The sequence below is a fragment of the Poecilia latipinna genome, unplaced genomic scaffold (genome assembly GCF_001443285.1).
Source record: "Poecilia latipinna isolate Pla-1442-1.1 unplaced genomic scaffold, P_latipinna-1.0 Scaffold22, whole genome shotgun sequence".
Taxonomy (NCBI): domain Eukaryota; kingdom Metazoa; phylum Chordata; class Actinopteri; order Cyprinodontiformes; family Poeciliidae; genus Poecilia; species Poecilia latipinna.
Window position 1 is genome coordinate 751,897 of NW_015112638.1, and position 23,601 is coordinate 775,497.

Below are 23,601 nucleotides of genomic sequence, written 5' to 3' on the forward strand. Positions count from 1 at the left end.
AGTTCTCTGTTCACGGGGAATTATTCTTTCCATCTTTTATTAAACTGTTCAGCAACCTAAGAGGTTCCTGTTTTACGTTTTATAAATATGTCTACATGTAATAATGAGAGAAAACCACAATTTTATGTTCATACAGCCAGTATTTAATGCAGCTAACACAGTTAGCATGTTATGAGAAACGTAGCCACACTCTGAGAGGTGTTATGAGAAAACTCAGGTTTTTAAGAAAATTACCACTTATTAATTAATCATTAGTCGATACATAAGATCAATCGACTTTAGATTAATTCATTAATCAATACCTTCCATCCCCAGTTTAAACTGTAACAGAGCCGCCAGCTGAATCACCTTAGTGGGTTTGTTAAACAGGCAGCTTCCTCCTCCCTGCTGCAGGAAGCGCAGGTACTCGTCAATACTGCAGCGGGAAAACTTCCTGGGCAGGTAGTAGCTGATGGATGCAGGCAAAAATACAAGTGATGAATTTAATTAGGATTTTACATGGTAGCTCAATAAAAAGGAGGATAATGGACATGGAAAAAAAATGAGGCAGCAAAAAAAACTTAAAGGTGTGAATTAATAAAAGAGTCCAACTGTTTGTATTTCAGTCTAGATGTAAATCCATTGCACAAGAAAATGTCACAAATCACATAAGGAAACACAGCAAACGTGGAAGAAGCTGCTCCATTTTTGCAAGACACGTTATGTTAACATTTATTTTCCTGAAAGTCTTTTGTACCCAGTGTCCTCCATGATGCAGCCCAGCCATGGATCTGGACACCTGCAGCCTCCTGGACAAACACAAAAACTAATGTGATTAAAAATAAATACAATATATTCTACAGAGATTAAGCTTACACTGACTGACCAGTCAAAGTAACAGCAGTTTCAGGTTTTAGAAATGCAAAATCTACACTTACAAAGTCAGAAAAACATTTCGTTTTACATGTTTTATTGGTTTCAGTCATTTTAGTAATGGATTATCCCGTCAATTACCGGTAATAGAAAAATCAGATAAAATTAATCTGATTTTAAGCACATTTTATACATTATTAGAATAAGACAATTGAAATAAACAAATAATTCAATTCCATTTCTAAAGGAGAAAATAATCATCTTATTGTCTAAAATGCAGTAAAAGCATTCATTTAATGAACGCTTGAGCGTTTGTGGATAAAAAATACTTTGAACATAAACATTGAAAAGTTCAGCCAGTGTAGTGATAACATGTTAATTCTTTATTAATAATAATTGGTAGCAAAAACTGATTTTATTCTTTTTTTCTTTTTTGCATGAAACTAAAGGATTTCTGTGTGAAACAGATTTACAGCAAATATGTTGTTTTTTTTTAAATGCAAAATTTATTTTTGTTGGCTTAATTATAGTTCTGGTTACTAGATCTTTCAACAAATGGTAATCTTGGCCTTTTACTTATTAGAATAATCAATTCATCATGATTAATTTGATTAATTGTTTCAGTCCTGGTTGGATAAATTTAACTTTTCCTTACTCTGATTTTATGGTGTTGTGTCACTGCAGTAGATAAAATAAAATTACCTTCTCACCTCAAACATGTAAAGTTGTGATTAAAAAATGATGCCAAAAAAGGTCAATATAAACAGTTCTCAAAGGAAAAGTAAAACAGCCATGAAGGTGTAAGGAGGGTTAAATTTGAGTCGTTCTCTTGGTTGGACATTTTGTTTTTAAAGCTCTCGGCTAAGATCAGTGATGAATTACCTGCAGCTGTTCGCTCTTTGTTCCTCAGCATGCCGATGTTCTGCCCCAGACTCTGGCACAGAGTGATGGCCATCGGACCCACGCTACCAAACTGAGGAGCCACACAGGAAATAAATCAGGGGAAAGCTATCATGGCGGCTGCAGGACGCTGCAGTTCTTCCTTCACCTCGTTGATGCCGCCGCCCCTCGTCAGGGAGCAGATGCCCCCGATGTACGCGGCTTCGCTGCGGCTGCTCATGAACGTCCTCCCTCTGAAAAACAAACATCGACGAGACGGGATGAGAGCAGAAACAACAAGTACGACGGAGTATCAGGGCCGAGAAAGCAAATAAAAGTTTTAAATAAAATAACTTTTTATTTATAAAGTTATAAAATAAAAAGAATAAAGTCAAAATAATGAGAATAAAGTTGAAACGATAAGAGCAAAGTCATAATATTACAAGAAAATAGTCATATAAGAATAAAGTAATATCATGAGAATAAAGTTGTACAAAAATAGTCGAAACAATAAGAATGAAATTATTTTGAGAAAAAAAGATCTAAAATTACAAGAATTAAGTCTTACTATTAAGAGAATACAGTCATAATATTAAGAGATATAAAGTTGCACAACAACATAGTCAAAATAATGACAATTAAGTCATAATAATACAAGAATAAAGTCATGCTATTATAGCAATAAAGCAATAATACCATGACAATAAAGTCATACAAGAATAAAGTCAAAATAATGAGAAAAAGTCATAATGTTACAACAATAAAGTCTTGCTATTAAGAGAATAAAGTAAAAAAATACAAGAATAAAGTTGAAACAATTACATGAAAGTCACAATATTCTAAAAATAAAGTAATATCATGAGAATAAAGTTGTACAAGAATAGTTGAAATAATGAGAATACAAAATATTTTGAGAATAAGTCCTAAAATTACAACATTAAAGTCTTACTATTAAGAGAATAAAGTCATACAAAAATAAAGTCGAAATAATATGAGAATAAAATAACTTTTCCAGAATAACGTCATCAGGAAAAAGTCGTAATATTATAAGTTTCCTATTGTAATAATAAGACTTTCTTCTCATACGATTTTATTCTCAACACACCATGTCTTTATTTTTGCAATATTACAATTTTATTCATGTAATTTAAACTTTTTTTTTCTTTACGGCCCTCAGTGATCAGTAAAATAAATAAAAATAAAAGTAAAACGTACGAGAAGAGGTGCACGGCGTCGCAGCGCTGCTTGATGCTCTCCTTCCTGAACTTCATGAAGTCTCTCAGGGTGAGCAACGCGTCGTCGCCGATGGCGATCCTGTTCTCAGACGACCAGGTTTCCATGGCTACCAGGACGATGCGGGTGTTGAGCTGCTCCTTGTAGATCTGAAAAACGGGTTAACCAGGAAGGATTACGCAACAGGTGAGGCTCTGATTCATCTTCACCTTTTAATCATTTTAATCAGCTTGATTAATAAATATTCAGCTTGCATGAAGCTGTGAGAGGAAATGTGAAACCAAAGATGATTTAACTAAAAACCTGCCGTGAATTAGGATAACTTATTGATGTTTAAGGTATTTTAATGATTTATGATTTTTTTTAACCCATTTAATTTCATATTAACCTTCAAGAATGAACAGAAACATAAACATTTCTGTGTATTTTCCTAACAATCCTCATTTTTCTATAAGTCTAATCTTTATCTGCAGCCTTCCTTGGACCAAATATATTTACATTTCATTCATCTCAATAAAAATCAGACAGAAATCATTTTCTAAAACTTTCCAGAAACACATTTATCATCATTTTACTTCAGCTTCATTTCCAGATAAAGTTAAAATCGCTTCATTTTATTTCCCCCCAGATGGATTAATTTCCTTCTTATGTTTTTTTAAAGGTGTGGGGATATCACATCGTATCGTTTATCATTTATAGTGATGAATTTCTTATCACGATTTTGATTTATTGTTGTCACAATAAATTTTAATTAATGATGTTTAAAAAAACAACTAAATATTTCTTAGTGTGGAGATTGTTAGCTTTAATATTTTCCCCACTTTTTGTTCAATAACAGAATTAATACAAATTGATAATGAAATTGATAATTTGAAGATACAATTAAATCCTGCAGAAAGCAGTTTACTGATACCAGCTCTAATCCATGAATTTTAATTTTATAATTTCCCTTTGAGATTAATAAGGTATTTTTAAATTTTATTTAATTTTATTGCAGTAGTAAAACATAACCCAGAATATATATTTTTTAAAATTCAGCTTTTAATTTGAGTTAATTAAATAGGTGTGGTTAAAGAAAAAAAAATTGTAAATTTGTTTTACAAAATCACTGACACCGCTGATTTTTCCAATATTTCGAGTTGATTAATTGGTTTCCACGGTAACCAGTAAAACTTCGCCAGTTTTAAAGGATCAACCAACCATCTGCATCGCAAACAATCATTAAAGACATAAAAATAAATGGCGTAAAACTTGACAAACGACAAAACATTTCTAAATTCTCATTCATTTTGTGTCTTTTTTATGCTAGAAGTTCGCAGTGGAAGCATTTTAAATGAAGAGATTTCTCACCAGGTCGGCCATGTTCACTACGGATTTGGCAAAAATCTTCGTTTGAGACGTCGACCTGCGGAGCTGCACAAACTAACAGAAACAAAACAGAGATTTCATCATTTAGCGGCTCTTCTCACCTGTCTGAACAGGTGAGAATAACGCTCACCTACCAGCTCATAATCATTAACGATCATCAGCTCGATGTACTTGGTCTCGGTCTGAACGGTGCGCTGGCCTCGCCTCACCTGGGGAAGACAAAGACACAAACCCTGACTTTAAGATGTGATGATAACCTTCAGACACACATGAAGCAAAGGCAGCAGTTGCAGCCAATAGCCGCTCTGCGTGGACAGACTAACACCTGCTGACAATGGTGAAACTCTACCTCTGTCCTTGAGAGGGAAACTCAACTTCAAGAACATTTATAAAGCAGAAAGCTGCTTAAACTCTAGCTTCTGTGTCTAAATACAGCCTGAAAGGAATATAACATATTTCTGAAACGAGTAAATAAACGTTTGGAGGTGAAACCATCTTGATGTCAAACTGCTGCAGAGCCTTAAATCAATAAAGTATTCTTGAATTTAAATTGAATACTCGCTCAATTATGCACTAAAGTTGGAAAATTTTATTCTTTAACAGAAATAGTTCAAAACTTACAGAGTTAAAAGTCATTAACACCAGAAATTCTAATAAATTATATGGTAAACTTAAAGTAGAACCAGTGAAATTTGGGCATTGATTAATCCAACCTGGTGCTTTGTTGATACTGGGTTCCATTTGTAGTGGGAAATTTCAACTTTACGAATCCAAAAAATCAATTAAAACTCCTAACATTAGCATGCTAATACTAAGATTAGCACACCGATGCTAACATTAGCATACTAACAGAAACATCAGCACAATAATGCTAACATCAGCACACTAATGCTAACATTAGCATACCAATGCTAACAATAGCACACTAACATTAACATTAGCATACTAAAGCTGGCACTAGCACACTATTGCTTACAATAGCACCAACATTAGCATAGTAGCTCGAAGTAATTTCATTAGTAAACCAGTGCTAGTATTAGCAAACTAGCTGTAACATTAGCACATTAACAATAACATTAGCACACTAAAGCTAACATTAGCACAATAATGCTTATAATAGCACTAACATTAGCAAACTAGGTCTAATATCAGCACACTAACGCTAACATTAGCACAGTAAAACTAAAATTAGCATTAACATTAGCATACTAGCTCAAAGTTACACTTTCATTACCAAACTAGTTCTTGGTTTACCAAACTGGGTCTAACATTAGCACACTAATGCTAATATTAACATTAGCACACTAATACTAACATTAACAATAGCACTAACATTAGCATACTAGCTCCAGGTAACACTTTCTTTAGTAAACTAGCTCTTATATTAGCAAACTGGGTCTACCATTAGAACACTAATGCTAACATTAGCACACTAATGCTAACATTAGCATACCAATGCTAACAATAGCACACTAACATTAACAATAGCACTAACATTAGCATACTAGCTCCAGGTAACACTTTCTTTAGTAAACTAGCTCTTATATTAGCAAACTGGGTCTACCATTAGAACACTAATGCTAACATTAGCACACTACATTAGCACACTACATTAACACTTTAAAATTTTAGCCCTATTTTATAATAGGGCTAAAATTAGCATACAAGCCCAAACATTACCACAAAAATGCTGTCGAACTTGTGCATCCTAATCATTTTTTAATTTGTTTAGGTAATTTTTGCATAATCGTCCTGAGAAAATAAGATAAACTGCATAATATACTTTTTATAATTTATGTTCATTGTTGACACTTGTTGGAGGTACGGATGCATCAGCACTAACTTGTCTTTTGGAGCGCCTCCGGCCTCTGGTGAAAACAGTTTTCTCTTCTTCAGACTTGTTGTCTCCATCCTTCATCTCGCCGTCTCCTCCAGAGAGACCATCTGTTCGCCCCTCTGTGCTGTTCATGAAGCATCCTGCGAGTCGCACAAAGCAGAAAAGCGAAGAGTCATCAGTCCAGATACATGTAACTGTGTATTTTAGTCCTCTGATATGCAGAAGAGATCGATATCAAGCAGCGGGAGGAGGAAGGAGATTAATGAGGAGAGGAAGAGGAGGCAAGGGCGAGGAGGACAAACCTGATAGCAGGAGGGTGACGAGGACACACAAAATCGGGAGAAAATTTAAACTTTAGTGGCAGAGTATTTTATCACTTTAGCTCAATTTCAAGGACAGAACTAAAAATTTCACAGGAGTGAAACACTGCAAAACAAAACAAAATCTTACCAAGTAATTTTAGTCTATATTCTACAACAAATATCTTATTTTACTTGAAATGAGACAAAACTAACTGGTAAGTAACTTTTCAGCCAGACGTATGAGCTTATCTTGAGCAAATAATTCCTTAATATTGATTCAAATGTACTAGCTTTTCATGAAACAAGTGGAATTACCTGATTATTTCACTTATTAGAAGTAAAATTATGTCGTAAGCAAAATAATTTATTGATATTAAGAAACTACTGACTTAAAACAAACTCCTCTATGCTGCTGAAAAGTTAGTTTCATGTCATTTCAAGTGTTTTAAGAAGCTAGACCAAAAATACTTTGTAAGATTTTTGTTTTTTGCAGAGTAGGAGGAACTCTTCGACTTTACAGATAAACATCTAAACCTCATAAGAATTAAATCACAGCAGATTTATCCTGCATATTTGTTACTCTGAGTAATATTATCTGTTAACTCCACTTTAATTTGCATAAATATTTCTAATATCTGATCGGAAACGCAGCTCCTACCTGGACAGGGAAGTGAGAAGAGGTCGATGTCAGGCATTCGATACACGATGTGATCTTTCTGCTCCAGAAAGGAGACAAATTTAAAAAATAAAATCAAAATAAACATTAAACGGGAAAAAGATATGCAACATGCATCTATATTTCTAATTCAAGCTATTTTTTCAGGAGATTAAAACTTACATGCATTGTGTAAATTTTGTTTTAATTCCATTCAGATTCATTATTTAAAGTTAAATTTATACATTTTCTGCAATATGTACCGTATATTTTACAGAAAAATACAGTAAAATAAAACATTTTATGGTACTTTCTTTGGAGTGCCACAAGGCTGAAACATGGAACCATCACGTTTTACTTTGTAATAAAAAAAAAAAACTCAGTGGATTTTGTTGGTTTTAGGTTATAAAACACATTTTGTAGTGCCACTAAATACACATGAACAAAGAAGGCTCTGTAGAAATTAACATTTTAAACATTGAGCATAAAAAACTCTCCCTCTTCTCACGACCAGCAGTGTGAAGAAAACACTGCCATGTGAGGTAAACACAGATCACAGAGGAAAGTGCACTAATGCAAAATTAATCAGCCATGCAGTCGTCATAATGGCTGTAACAAGTTCTGGCCATGGCGGTAGGATAAATACTTTATGAAAATGACCCAACTGAGACAAAAAGCAAAGCAGCGAGGCGAAGGAGTTTTATGACGAGCTGAGAGACCATCGATCCGTCTCTCCGTGTAATTGAGCAGCACTTCGATTGCTGCGGTTCTTAATGGGAGAAAAGCTCCGACTGCTCCGTTGTTTTGCTTTCAGTCACTCCCATTTCTCTCAATGTGACATGGATTTTATAATCAGGTCTGAGCAAAGCCTCTCAAACTTTCTGTGCTGCAGAAACCAGGATGAGGCTCAGTGGAGGAGGAACGTGTCGGCGCATTTTTCCATTCAGAAGCTCAGAGAAAGATTAATGGCGTCTGGACGAACGGGAAATCATCCAGAGAGACGGAAAGACGAGGCGGTTGCTCTGCTAGCAACTCAGAGAGTTTATCAGGGCTTCACAAGCTCAGATTTAAGGCTTTTTAAGTCCATTATTAAGACCTGAATCCAAGAAAGTATTTAGTAAAAATTATATTCAAGTACTGAGTAACAATCAAATGATCAGTCATTTAATATTTAAAAACTACATAATTAGATGGACCAAAATATAAAGTTAAATTGAAATTTTGGTATTTTTTAAATGATAATTCAAATAAGTAACTAAAAGTAACACAATAATGTTTTCCACATCAGTTTTATTCAACATAAAACTTATATTTAACAAAAACTGCAGGTGTGTGACTGTTTATGGTTAAAACATGTTTGTTTTTCATTCAGAGGGTAGAAAATACAAGTAAAAAGTAAAAAGTACAGCGCAGAAATGTTTTCCAAAAAAAGCTACTCAAGTAAATGTAATTGAGTAAATGTAGTAAATGACTTATTTAATGTCAACTTAAATATTTTTTAAAAAATACATGAATTTAAGACTTTTTGAGACACCCTGCTCATGCTGGTTCAAAGTCACACTCACCTCTCCGTTACCGACGGGTTCAATCCCATAAGAGAAGTTGGAGTCAGAAAACATCCCCCTGAAAAAGTAAAATATGTTTAAATATTTAAATAACAGTTTAAATATTAGACATGCTCAGGGCTAGGAGAATTAGGGCCATAAATAACAGTGAGGAAAAACTCAGAAGCCTTGAGAATAATCTCAGGAATGTTCTAAAAAAATAATGAAAATGGAAATTTCTGAGCTACAAAAACTGAACATTTGTGAGAAAAATCTAAGACATTTTTTTTTTTTTACAAAAAAAGTAAATTTCTGAATTTGAAAAATCAAAAATTTGCAAGAAAAAAATCCGAAATTTTCAGATTAATCTGCAAAAATATTCTAGAAAGAAAAGGCCAATTTCTGAAATTGAAAAGTCAAAAATTTGCAAGAAAAAAAATCTGAAATTTTGAGATTAATCTAAAAAATATTATAGAAAAAACAAGTGAATTTCTGAGTTTGAAAAGTAAATTTTTTTAAAAATAATAAAAAAAAAACCCTGAAAGTTTTAAATTAATCTCAGACAGATTTGAGAAAAAAACAATGTCAAAACTCAAAAATTTAAACTTAACTGTAGATTAGATTAATTTCTGAAATTAATCTAAAAATTTCTAAGTTTTTTTCTAGCTAATATTCAACTTTTCAAACTCAGAAATTTCCTTGTTTTCTATTGTAAAATGCTGAGCTAAATCTCAACATTTCTGGGTTTTTTGGTGAAAATTTACTTTTTTTTTAAAACTAAGATTAAAACATTTTTTTTGTTGAAGTGTTTGACTCACTGAAGGCCTCGGCAGGTGGAAATCGCGGCCCAGGAGCCGGGCAGCCCCCGAATTCGTCCATGGTAGTAGCAATGCTCTCCGCCCTGAAAACAAATAATAGATTAGAGCGAGACACTGAACCCTCCATCTTCCTGTAACGTGTTCATGTCAAATTTCAGAAAATGAAACCAGCGCCCGTCTGAGAACCTTGTGCTGCCGCCGATCACCTGGCAGGTATTTTCCATCAGCTGGGTGGGTGTGTGCTAAAGGAGATCAATTACTGCAGAACAACTTAGAAAGAAAGCTACTGTCCAATTACAAAGACATTAAAAATAGGAAAATGCAGAACGTCTGCGTTCACCTCTCTGCTCAGTCACTGCATAAAAAACCTGAGACTGTCAGTCGCATAACAATCTGCTCCAAGGTTACAGCGTGAAACACGATACTGAGGCGGATTGCATAAGAAATCTTGAAGGACATTAACTCTGCAGTACACAATAAATGTTCTGCAGTTATAACGTCTCCTTCAGGTTGTTTAAAACCAGAAGGATTTAATTCCTGTTGAATGTAATAATTTGTAATCACTAATTTGGGATTTGTTTTAGTCGCTAAGCGAAGCTAGCTTTCTCCAGACTTTCTGGAGGAAGTAAAAACTTTTATTTTTAGCCAGTTTTTCTACCTGAAAGCACAAGAAGAGTTAAATAAGGATGAGACCAAAGTGACGCTTCATAGATCAGCACCCAATTCATCAATGTGAATCACTTTATGGGAGATAAAATACAAATTTCTTTGGTGTTTTTCATCATTTTAAGTCAGTTTGTTCCTTTGCAGTTTTGTAGAGTTGCAGTTTTTGTACCCAAAAGTAAAAATTTACAAATCGGACCTATTTACCATAAGATATTTTGACATCAAATTATATTTGATTTAATGATTCAAAGTAATTTTGCACATCCTATCCAAAGTCTACAGTGAGATAAATATTAACTGAAGTGTTTTGTAATTACATTAAGTTTTAGTTTGTGGAAACAACATGAAAGTAGGTTGAGATGAAATGGAAACATGTGGGTACAAAAAAGGGGCAAAAACGGATTTGGCAACCGGACTCAGATGTAGCGTTTAATGCTTAAACAAAAAGTCTAAAAATAAAGTAAATTTGTTTTTTGCTAACAAGTTTCACTTCAACCCCTTTAGGAATCGCCTTTTTTGTCAAAACGAAGCCTTGAAACCAGTTAAATTGTTTAAAATGCTAAGGCACACCGATGCATGTTTTTCTGCAGAAAGATTCACCTGTTTGCTAGCTAATTTAGCATATCTAAAATATTTAAAAGAAAATGTGACCTAAAAAGCAAAATTTAAAAGCATATCCACTCACTTTAAACCATTTCTGTTTTGGCTGATTAATATTTAAGTTTCCAGTAAACTGCGACCGTGTGAGGGACGGTCTGGGTTGACATTTCAGTTTGGCTGAAGTGGAGAGAGGTAAAACCGTCGCCTCCAGATTCTATCACTTGATTATTCATAATCCCCTGCAGGGCTCCAACTGGACGATCATGTTTTCAATATAGTGTTTCAGAGCCGTCTCTGCACTCGGCGTGCAGATATGCTCAGATTACGACAATCTGTAGGGACGCTCTGTGATGCCACTCAATAAATTCATGCATGTTTTTACAGTTTTAAGAAGCTTAAAGTGGAGGAATATTATTACACTCGCATATGTTTGTGGATTCTTGGAAACTGGGAATGTAATAGTATACACTCATCTTTCCATGTGTCAGTTTCAGTTGTTGGTAATGAACCTCAGTAAGTCACCGGAGTCAGCTCAGATAATGCTATAAAAAAATTAAAGCAGCAAATATGTCCTGATATTTTTCTAAGGTGCTGCTAGTTTTGGGCTGGTCCTGCTTTTTGCTTCCAGAACTTTCTTTATTCTTCATTGGACAGACTCCAGTTGACACTAAACAGGCAGTTTTGGCAAATCTTTTGGCTACGACACAATTCCCCTGTTCAACCACATCCCGAAAAGGCTCTGTTGGAGTGATATCTGGGGACCGTAGCAGTTACTACCATCTCCTGACAGAAACAGTCATCAGAAAATGGTTACAATATGGAAATAAAGGGGACCTGTTATACAAAATTAGCATTTAGCAGGTTTTTATATTCTTCCACTTGGGTTTCTACAGCTTCTGAAAACAGGACAAGCGACTTAAAAACCCACTCAGTTGTGTTTTGGCAATACGTTCATGTTTTTTGGGGTCTGAAAAATTGTTTCAAAAACTTCCGGAATGTAACGTCACATTCAACTGGTGCTGCGCCGTTGCCTAGCAACCCCAGTGGAACCCAACCCGTCACCTAGCAACCCAACCGGAGCTCCACCATATTGTTTTAAATGTACTTTATTTTGAACAAATAACATTTTTAACACAATGAGTAATGTTATTTTACATTAAAGAAAAAACAATAAAGGAATACTTATCCATAAATCATACAAAATAACTCCAAACATTGGCAATATTGGCGTTAACGTTTTGCAAATCCACAAAGTAACATAGCTAAAGTTAAAAAAAAAGTTAAATACATTTATACATAAATGGGTGAGACAAAATAGTGTACATTTTAGTTTATACAAACACTATTTTCTTAACAAATGTGCAAAAACACAATCTGTTACAAGGGTCTGTTTAAAAAAATAACATTAAAAAAATTATAACAAAGGTGTCTGCTTATGAGGTAAAGTTTAACTTACTGAGAAGAGTTTGGGCTTCCATAAGTTTCTGATTATTTAAATTACGTTTTAGAAAAGCTTAATATAAATAATCACATTTCTTCATCTGGTTTCACCACTGTATTCACTGTACAATGGCTGCTGGAAAAGATAAGTGAAACCATTTGCTGCAGTCTTGTTGGTTGTGCAGGAGGCTCTACTTCTGCTTTTCACAGATGTATGGTTGCATACATTCTTTGTAGCTTTTTCAATGCCAAGTGTAAGCATTGATTTGGGAGGCGTGGCCAGTACGGGATTATCTGGATTTAAAGTGACAAGATGCCTTAAAACAGCTCATTCTGAAAGGAGCTCAAAATAGGCAGACTGACTTTGTTCAAAAAATGTAATGAACATATTTTGAACAGTTCAGAGATTCAATCCTACTCAAAATTACACCATCGCTAGAAGACTGAATCATTGGTAGGTCGCCTGTAGCTGAAATTAAGAATTGTTGGACCAAGCAACAACTTTCTCGTGTTTCATTTTAAAATGTTTGTAAGATTTTGTAAATTGTAGCTCCAGTTTTTGCTGCAAACTGACAGGAGTGGCACTTAGCTGCTTTAAGGTTCACCCTGCTCTGCATTTAGAAATGATATTTCACATGTCTTGGTTGCAAAAAGTGGTTATTTTAGCTTCTGTTGGCTTTTATTATCACTTTGTAAACTGGTAACCTCCATTCTCCTATGACCATCAACAAGACATTTCCCTGCGTACAACAGCTGCTCACGCTCTCCGTTTTTCGCACCACTCTGCAAACCTGAGAGATGGTTGTGTGTGAAAATCCCAGCAGATCACCAGTTCCTGAAATAGTCAGACCAGTCTGTCTGGCACCAACAACCTTCAAAGAGCTACAAGCAACTGAACCTATTTGAGAAAATCTGACTGACTTCAGCATTTAAAATATCAGGTTTATATTTAAAGTCTAACATTATATTGTTATTTGCAGGTCGACACTCCACTACACAGTGAAAAACAAAATAAAAAGGACTTTACTGTAACTTTTTAAAACCAACCAAAGCCTTATCCTACAGTTTCAGCCTAAACTGCAAGCATATGTGGATCTCAGTACTTTTATTTTCTTAAACCTTCAGACATAGACGCACCACTACTTCTCGGAGGAAAGAAAATACTTTCATTAGTCATACAAGACAGAGAGAGAGCTCATAGCACTTAGCACAGGGCAGGATAATAAATAAATAAAAGGTAGGATTACGAGGCTAAATGGAGGAAATCAAATTGCCTGACACAGCAGACACACACTGACTGAAGAACTTAAAGGGCTTTTCACAAAGGTTATGTGTGCACTACAAATAATGGCCACTCACTCATGTAAATAAGCCCCATGCATACAAAATTATGCATAAAAGGTAAAATATCATCAACAAAACACGAGCAGAACAACATTTGAAGAGAGTGACGAAATAGCTTGAACTCAGAAAGGGACAGCAACAGTTATAATCTTCAGAAATAAGAGGATTGAAGCTGACAACTAACAGAATTAGAGAAGTTAGAGTGCACTGAAAGCCTGCACTCAGCATTAATGCTCTCAGAGGACCAGACGAATGGTTACAACAGACAGATGAAGCTTTAGAAGGAAAAGAAACGACTTAAAAAGCAAAAACTACCTGTAACTTCAGGTCTGTATCCTAAGAAAGAAAACAACCACTGCAATCAGGACGGTTTGTAACATTTCCATAATGTTCCAGTTTTATCTGATTTGAAGTAACATTCATTCATTTAAGAAAATGTCTGTTGGGTTTTGGGTATTGCTCAAATTTCCACTGGTCAGGTTAAGTTTGTGTTAATTGAACTCTAGTTAATTTGTTTAGAAAGTTCGGTTGGGGAAATGTGAATGCGCAATCGACCTCTGATCCGGACAAAAAAGACAAACTGTGGTCCGCCTAAAAAGTCTCGGTTTAATAAAAGTGAAAGTTGGTGTGGTTCAAATGCAAATGTGAATGCCAAGAAGACTGGAGACAGCTCCTAAAGCAGGAAGTGGACTAGAGTGCATGGCATTCTGGGTAAATACAACCGAAACAAACCCAAGAAAGAAATGGCTCCATCTTTTACCAAACACAAAGCAAAGATCCTACAACCACTAAAATATGACTATGCTCCATTTTTGTTTACATTTCATGAAGAAAGAAGTCTTTCTTAGAGTGTCATTTCCTTCAGCGGTTCTTGGTGCAGCGCCACCACAGGCGAGGAGGGGAACAGGTTGTCTTTATACTTTGGTTCATTTGACAAAGTGCAGTGTGAAAGCAAACCGCAGCAGCTGAAAATGTAACAAACGTTGCAATTTTGGTCCAAACACCCGAATACAAACAGAAAAAATAAATAAATTAAGACTTTTCTTCCCCCTGGAAAAAAAACAACAACTCTGGGTGACGGATGATTGAAACAAAATAGACCCAGAGTGGTTCTGCTCCTGACTGCTGGCTGCCATGGCAACCGCTCACTGATTGGTCAGGTGGCTCTTTCAGCAGAAAAGGACCACAGAGAGACGAGCGAGAAAACGAGACTGGAGATTAAAATACAGCAGAGGACAAGGCATAAATGAGACGCTTGTAGAGAAAGCTGAAAATCTCTGATGGGAATAAATAATGGGATTTATTTTAATCTGATGCATGGATAAAGGCAGACAGAGCCAGACCCATAAGTGCCTCTAAAACTGTACCAAAAAGCTGCTATTCAATGCCATTTCTTAAGGCCGGGGAAAATAAAATGCCACATGAGTTCAAGCTTAAAAGAAAAGCATCCAGCTACTTCAGAAATGCAAAAGCATTTAATAATTTAATTGTTTTTGGCCTTGAGTGCAATAAAAACTCCCCTGTCACCTGCAGAAATAAAGGATTTTTATCTAATTTTTTAGTCTACATGTTGCATATGAGCTGCTTTTGTTGCAAAATTTGGATAATTAAGGCATAAAGAACAATGGTGCCTTTCCAAATAAACAACAGAGTATTATACAAGGATTTTTGGTCTAGTTTCTAGTGAAAATATCTTTGTATACTTAAAATAAGACGAAACTAACTTACAAGTAGCTTTTCAGCATTAAATAGAAGTTTGTTTTAGATAAATAATTCCTTATTTTTTATTTTAAAAAGCACTGTCAGATTATTTCACTTATTACATGATGTGGAACAAATACTTTATAAACAATATTAGCTATAATTTCCTGCTGAAAACTTACTTGTAAGTTTGTTTTGCCTTATTTCACTAGAAACTAGACCAAAGATACTTGGTAAGATTTTATATTTTTGCAGAAATCCAATGCCACAATTTTCAGCATGTCTAGTAACTCCTTTAAATAACTATAACTAAATTACTTTTATGATGCATGTTTCATTTTCTTTAAGTTAATCAGCTTCTCTAGTATTTGAAATTACTAATCCTTTGATATGCTCTTATTTTCATAAGTCTGGACTCTAAAACTCAACCTCAAATTGACAGGAAGAGCAATAAATAAATAACGGTTGTGATAAATAAAGCTGACGAGAAACCAGGTGCAAAAGTCGATACCAGATCGTAGCTTAATATCTTCCACTTGCAATCTGAGCAACTAAGAGCCATTTTTCAAGTACAGATACAGCAGATATGATGTTACGGTGTTGATTTAGAGATGAAGAAAACGGAGGAAAACACGAAGCCATTAGTGGTGAAAACGCTGCAGGCTGAGTGCCAACAACAGGCCTCCAGGATGTCATTGATTTAAAGGGGCAGTATCGATTAAAATCAACGTTTTTATGCTTTACTTCATGTTGTAATGTTATTCCCTCATCAAAAACAAACCTGGAGTGTTGCTTTGATTCATTCATGCATGTTTGAGAAGTTATTTAATCTCCACGGCAACCATTGAAAACGCCTGGGTGGACTTAGCCCCGCCTTCTAGACGCAGCTCCTCCTCAGAGCTGCAGTTTACAAATTTAACTTTACGAGCTACTTCTCTGTGAAACGCTGGTAAAGAGGTTGTTAAAGGTTGTTCCAGCAGCCATGTTGCGATGACTTCCTGAAGGCGGAGTTTCGTAAAGAGCAGGAGTTCTTAAAGAGACAGAGGCCCAATTTCAAGGCGTTAAATTATGCCACTTCTAAGTGGCGTCCTGAAGAAACCCATTTCAAATGGGAATGTTTTTAAGAGCAGTGTTTCTGTTTGTGGCACTATGAACACCATGTCATGCAGACACAGTTATACAGCTACCTAAAAAATAAGTAATTTAAGTAGTTTGTCATTTTATAGACGCCACATGGTAACACATAGTTCCATAATACACATATTTATATAACCTTACCGTATTTTGTGACAGCTCCCCGTTGTCAAAGTGACGCTCCACGTAGTCTGTAGACAGGAGGTTGCTGTAAAGTAAAGGTAAATTAAACGGTTATAAAACACTGCTGTCGTTACTCAGTTAAATTTAATGATTACTCTGGGCTTTTTTTAGTCCAGAATAAATATTAGAATCTATTTATTCTAATAGATTTAAAAACCTCTTATAAGCTTTTATTTATGACATTAGAAGTGTTGTGTCGCCTGCAGCTCCAGAAACAGAGGATGTACAGAGTGTGGGGGAGTGTAAAGCAGAAAAATAACAAATCTGTAAGAGACGGCTGTAAGGATACGATCAGATGGGTCACAGGCCCAGTTTACTTACTGGTTCAGCTCCAGGTCAAGGGTGAAGGATGTGCCAAATGCCTCGACCAGGAAGCTGCTCTGGGCCAAATGGATGGGCTAGGAGAGAAAATAACAACAATAAACGGGAAAAATCAAGAAAAATTCATTTAAACGTTTAATTCAGTAAAAAAAAAAATAAATAAATAAAACGTTTGATTTAATTCAGTAAAAATAAAAGAAATTAATTAATAAGTTTGATTTAATTCAGTAAATTTGTAAATTTTAACTATTTTTTAAACTTAAAATTAATTAAATTAAAAATGCAAAAGTTTGTCTATTGTTAGTTTTGTTATTTTTTTTCCTAAATGGTATGGAACACTTTTTGTATCGAAATAAAGGCTTTCTATTTTATGTATTTATTTATTTTAGTTTTAACTGCTCAACAATAAGCAAAATTTTATTACATTTTTACATCATTAAAGATTCACAACACAAAAAGGCTTCAGACTTTTGCCTTAACCCGACAGTTTCAAGACTTTTTGGGTCATTAATTGTTGACCAAATTTTTTACCATTGTTAGCCGGCGGGCAGCGGCCGAACAAATACATTTGAAGGGTCACAAATGGCCCGCAGGCCACACTTTGGACACCCATGATATAATTTAAAAGTTAAATGAATTTTTAAGTGGTTATTAATTAAATTTAACATAATTAATTAATTTAAAAAAACAGATGAGTGCTTCTATAGCACCAAAGTAAATCCAGAAATATTATTTCATGGATCCAAAAATGAACTAAACTACTCTGTTTATTGAAGCACAAGAATAAAAATATATATTTTAATAAAAAATTATTGCTATCAGTTCTAGATAAAATGTTAAAGGAAGAACTATGATTTCTTTGGATGTCTGGTTTCGGTTTTACCTGATGCTTTATAACCAAAATATTGTTGAACTCGATGACGATCTGTGGCGTCTGGAAGAAAAATATTTGATTTTTGCAGGTTTGTTCTCTTACAGATTAATAGTTTTTGGCATGATTTTGTTCAGCCTCTGACCAAAAAAGAGAAATTGTGTGTTTTTCTTTTGGTAAAGCAACAGTCTGAAGTGTGATAAAAATCACAAGCTATTTTTTTTATGTTCAGTTTAATGAATTTTGGTGGTTAACTTGATTGAGATGATTTAGTTTTAAACTGTAAAATGTGTTTTTTTACTCTTCAGTAATTTTCTGTTTCTCTCTGTTCATCAGAAACATTAAAATTAGAGCGATATTCCTCCGTCACCGGGGAATTGAGTAATTATTTCCTGACTGTAGGAGAACCAGGACTGGAATAAGTAGAACAGCTGGAGTTATTTTATCACGACATTTTTTGCTCTGCATTGTGGGACAAAATTCACACAAATGACCCTCAAAAATAAAGGAGTGTGAAAACTTTGTGTATTTATTTTGCTTACATACTCATATACATTACCTATTAACAAAATATTCACTCTCTTGTATGTTTTAAACTTTTTTATTTTGCTTTTAAAAATCAATCAAGAACAACAAAATTTGGCTTTTTAGACTAAATCATTTGCTTTTTTGGTTTTGTGAATTGTTGCTATGTAAATAAATTAATAAAAAATTTCTTCAAAATAAAGAAAATTTAGTGTTTAGTGTTAATATTAATTTTTGCCTTCCTGGACCTACAGCATTATGCTGCCACCACCGTGCATCACAGTAGGGATGGTGTGTTTGTTAAAGAGGTAAATAAATATGCAACACTTATTCTACTAAATAAATGTCACTATTTTGGAGAAATAAATATTTACCTCAATGTAAATGGGGATTTTTGGAATATCTTTAAATTTAGTTTATTATTACTGTTTATGGGCAATGTTGTTGGAATAGTTTGAATAAATTACTGTTTTTGTTTACACTATGATCCACAAAATCTTACAAATGGCTACCAGAGTGTCTTATAAATCAAAAAAGACAATATATGGACAGTATGTATGTACAGGATGAATTAAAAGATATTCACAAAAATGTGGAGAATTTGTAAAAAGTAAGAATTATTCCTGTTATGTGCAGCAGAGCAGAAACCTTTAAGATTCAAAACCATGAATCTCAGGACGGCATTGATCCCAAATAAAAACTCACTCCAACGACTCACCAATTTGTCAAATATTTCACGCTTTCAAAAGAAAGAAAGAAAAGGTGACTAGGGGATGTGAGAAAAAAAAGTGACAGTGTGGAGGAGTGAAGGAAATGGATAAAATCTGATTTTTTTGAGGATTCACAACAAACACTGATGAGGAAAGATGTCCAACAGTGATCACTCTCTTTCCAGATAAAAACTCTGCTTCAGAACAGCAGCTAGCCAACCACCTGTTACCTAGCAACCCCAGCCCGTCGCCTAGCAACCCAAACTAGCTCCAGCATGTTTGGTCAGCTGGTTTTACCGCTGTATGGTTGTCCAATGGCTGCTGCCAAAGAGATGCGTTTTGTTGTTGACTTGCTGCATTCTTATTGGTTGTATAGGAGGCTCTACTTCTGCTTTTCAAAGATGTACAGTGGTATAATTGCATATCTGCTTGCATCCATTTTCCCATGGGAGTGTAAATGTTGAGTTGGGAGGAGTATTATCATTAATGCCAAGTAGGGCTGAAATGATTAATAGGTTTAATAGAGATTTATCGATTATTGAAATAATCGTGAACTAATTTAGTAACTGATTAATCACTAATGCCCCTTTTCCACCGGCTCTACTTCAACCACCCGGCTCGGCCCGGCTCGGCTCTGTTTCGGAGAGACCGCGTTTCCACCGGTGTTCTATCAGATAGCCCTACGCTGTCAGGATGGCCTACATGCAGTGAGTATCTGTAGAATGTGACAGTTTTATTTAAACTGATTAATGGTCAGAATAATTGATCACTAAAATAATCGTTAGCTGCATTAATTTACTTTTTGTAATAGCATTTGCCAGGTTTTCAATAAATATATGTTGTCTGGATGAAAACAATGAATTTGTTTTTAATTTTTCAAATATCTGGGTTCTATATTTACAATGAATCCAAAGCAGAAAAAAGCATCATGGATGTATTAAGAAATATACAAACTTATCCAGATTCTTCAATCAAATTCCCCAACGTTTGAGACTTCACATGAAAACTAAAACAAAAACAGAGTCAAAAATGTTTTACTATTTGGCACCTTCATTTAAATTCACATGTGATGTGTTCTTTAGTTTCATCAACAAAGTCATGAGACAACATGCTGACTGCAGAGGGCAGCTCAAGGTCAGACCTGCAACGCCGACAGTGGGGAAAGGAAAGGTAACAGGAGACAACAGGTAGAGGTGTGAAATATAATCTAACAGGGTGGAAAGGAGCAAGAGATTGAAGTGGAGGTGGGCTGAGTTTTTCTTTTTTCTCATGCAGGAGGTGTGGTTGGAGAGAGAGAAAGAGAGAGAGAGAGCCAAAACAGAGTGTCGCTTTTCATTGCAGTTTACAAAGCAGGATATGCAGGCTGCAACAGCGTATAGGGTCACTGAAGATAGAAGAAAAAATTGTGAATTTCTGCTAAAGAAAACTCTGAAATTTTGAGATTAAACTTTAAACTTTAAATTAAAGTTTTCCAGAAAGAATCTGGAAGTCTGAAAAGATGAAAATTTGTAAGAAAAAAAACTCAGAAATTTTCTAGAATTTTTTTTTTTTTAATTTTCTGAACTTCAAAGTTAAAAGTTTCCAAGTTTTGAAGCTCAGAAATTTCCAGACTTTCTCTAGAATATTTCTGAGATTGATCTCAAAATTTCCGAGTTTTTGGCAGAAATGTACTAATTTTTTCCTTCCTACGATGAACCTAATGCACCATCGCAGTAGACTGTTCTTTACTCATTTGTTTACATGTGTTATTTATTAGGGATGCAAATAGTTAAACAACTTATGATTAATTGTTGATTAATGTTTCTTAATTTTAAAATTAGTTTCTATAACGTTCGTTTTAGAGACCTTCGTTCAGTGTTGCAGTTTGGCCGCCATGCAGCAGAGGGCGCCACCGGTCATCTTTACAGGAGCCAGTTGGAAACAAGATGGCGGTTATCCCGAAACAGAAAGAGAAACGGTTGCAAAATATAATCACTGGAGAAGCTCCTTAAGTTATCGCCTTCGTATCGCTCATTCAGCCGAGATTCTTGACCAGAAATAACTGATTTGCTGCGATGTGATGAGAAAAGGCAGAGGGCATAACAGAAAAATTTCAACGTGATGGGGGCGGGGGAAGACGTGATTCAATTTAACACGGTTGATTTTGCGGACGTAAATGCACTAATGGATTGACGTTTTAACATTCCTTCCAGTATTTAATACAGATGACACAAAATAATTCAGAAATCTTTTTTTAGCATATTATGGAAAAAAATTGCCCTTTATGTTATGAAAAAATCTAAAAACTCAGGTTTTTAAGACAAATGGCAGCTAATTGTTAGTCGATTGACTCAACTTTAGATTAACTCATTAATTGACAACTTGTTGCATCCCTATTATTTGTGTAAGTAGAAAACAGTGGTAACTTTTCCTGGGAACAGCATGGCACACCACAGGCGGAAAAGAAAAAGTTTTCTGTGACTTTGCTAAGGTTTATTTCGTGCCCCTTTAATGGAGATGGCCGACCTCTGTGGCTTGCGCAGAGTAAATTCATTACTGCTGCAGACAACATGCGGCTGATGAAGCCAAGTTGGGGATCTGAGTCTCAATTTGTGATTCAGTGAAAAATTATAGGCAGTTTTTACTGTTTTTCCAGGAAGTCTGCACTGGATTTGATGTTCACACATTTGGTATAAAACCATAAGTACTTTTGATTAAGAGTCATAAAATATCTATTAGTGAAAATTGTCTTTTACTGTTTCAGGGAATAAAACAGACAGGAATATGTGATAAATCCTGGGAACAATTAGCAAATTCCACTGTTCTTACTTGCAGAGTCATAATTAGACCAATTATGCCAAACAAAAACTTCTGTTTCATTTGTAAAAACACAGAAAAGGAGCATTTTTAATTCTTTCTATGTATTCATGGAACATCTGAATTACTCTGGTTTAACATGGCAAAGAATAAACTAATGTCCGCAATATAAATTTAATAACAAATGTTTTTTTGTCATGAAATAAATTAATATTCCATGACAGAATCACACCAGTGGTAAGTTAAAATATTGTTTTTTTGTTGTTATTAAGTTGAAAATTATGTTTTTATTTTAATTTTCATTAAATTTCAACATCAGAAGGAAATGTACACATCTTCTTTTCTGTTACCTGAAATGCACAAAGTAAGGATATTTGTATGCTTAACTACATATTATTGGTATGGATGCATGATATATCGGATATATTGGCATCAATATCAATATAGAGCGATATCAGTAAATCTGTAACACATCGGTATTGGCACCATAAACAAAACTGGGCCAGTATTAACAACCAATATTTATTTCCAACTTGTTGCCTTTTTGTAAAAATGTCAAAAAAGTAGAGACATATATATAATATTGTCCAAAACATCTATATTAATATCGGATATCGATCCAAATTTTTATATCGATGCAACCCTAATATTACCCTACAAAATTCAAGTGTAGCATGTTCTCTTATGTCTTTTTTTAATCCTGCAGTTTTGCTTTGTAATTTCTGCCACTTCCTGGAGAACATTGATTTCTTGGTTGTGTTTTCATCAACAAAATGCACTGATTAAATGAAAATAATGGTGTGGTTCATTTATGAACACAGTTGTTTGTGTCTCAACGTTCTTTGCATGTGAAAAACAGATCCAATTTCATGTACTTTTGGCACAATAGTTGTTCCATACACAGGAATGTGCGCTCAAAACCACAAATTATTTTTTGTTTAGATAGATGTATGCGCTCACATCAGTTTCACTGCACATTCAGACTGGTTGTACTGCTTTTGAGCAAAACTGCATGAAAAGTGGGGGTGTTAAAACATATATGAGTCTAAAGCTGACCTGCTGAATGCCATCTGGCAGGTTTCTGACCCGGGTGTCCAGGTGACCGTGCAGCAGCTCCTCCTCTGAGTGGATCTGTTGCAAGAGCCGCTTGGGTTGGACGACCTCCTCTGCAGAGGGCAACCTCACCCATTCCCCCACACCTGCTTGGAGGACAAACCAAAATGAAAAACTGCCCCAAACACCCCATTTATCTCCGTTTTTAATTAGATGCATGTGCAAAAATGGTGGGTAAATAAAATAAATCCACGTTTTTACCTGTCTCGGCGTACCTCGCACAGACTGCGGCGAACAGCAGGCATCTCACAGGGATCATGATGCTCACATAGTCCCAGTGATTTCCTCGGAGCTGCGCCGTTAGATGACCCGCCAGGAGCCGAGAGGAGCGCAGCGGGACTGATGCTGAACACGACAGTGGCTTTCCTCTTCTCTTAAACGCGACGCCCGCATTTCGCAGAGACCGTCCCCACGGTGCGCGGGGTGAAAACACGCGGATGGGGTTTCCTAAAAACGCACCTGTCTGGCTTTACGCGCGTGTGTCGGCTGCTAAGAGAGAGCAGGACTCAGCGCGAGGAGCGTGGAGAGACGCAGCACGTGCGGCTTTACGTGCTCCCCCACCCCCTCCCTACGTGGGGAGATGAGCCCTGATGGGTCTGAAACTACAATCACCTAAACATGATTGACAGAAAGGTTGGCTTTGCCAGAACATCCCGGATGAACTGATTCACCAAAACAAAAGCACCAAGTTACCATGGCAACCAGAGGA

The 23,601-nt window shown here is 35.3% G+C and overlaps 1 protein-coding gene across 4 annotated transcripts in view; it reads right to left on the bottom strand.

Moving 5' to 3' along the window:
• The window catches only part of adam11 (ADAM metallopeptidase domain 11), a 34,226-nt gene extending 10,662 nt beyond the window's left edge, over positions 1-23,564 (bottom strand). For 2 of the 4 annotated variants that reach the window (XM_015036423.1, XM_015036402.1), the window contains exons 1-15: positions 23,094-23,564; positions 22,836-22,981; positions 16,878-16,954; positions 16,518-16,581; positions 9,489-9,571; positions 8,692-8,749; positions 7,130-7,187; positions 6,176-6,309; positions 4,467-4,541; positions 4,315-4,386; positions 2,947-3,113; positions 1,901-1,985; positions 1,735-1,825; positions 737-788; positions 349-448 (exon numbers count right to left, since the gene is read on the bottom strand). In XM_015036423.1, the coding sequence (XP_014891909.1) occupies positions 349-448; positions 737-788; positions 1,735-1,825; positions 1,901-1,985; positions 2,947-3,113; positions 4,315-4,386; positions 4,467-4,541; positions 6,176-6,309; positions 7,130-7,187; positions 8,692-8,749; positions 9,489-9,571; positions 16,518-16,581; positions 16,878-16,954; positions 22,836-22,981; positions 23,094-23,151 (1,320 nt within the window). In that variant the 5' untranslated portion in view covers positions 23,152-23,564. The remainder of the gene's footprint in view (positions 1-348; positions 449-736; positions 789-1,734; positions 1,826-1,900; positions 1,986-2,946; positions 3,114-4,314; positions 4,387-4,466; positions 4,542-6,175; positions 6,310-7,129; positions 7,188-8,691; positions 8,750-9,488; positions 9,572-16,517; positions 16,582-16,877; positions 16,955-22,835; positions 22,982-23,093) is intronic. The other 2 variants (XM_015036416.1, XM_015036410.1) reach the window with 2 other exon arrangements.
• Positions 23,565-23,601: the final 37 nt, after the last annotated feature.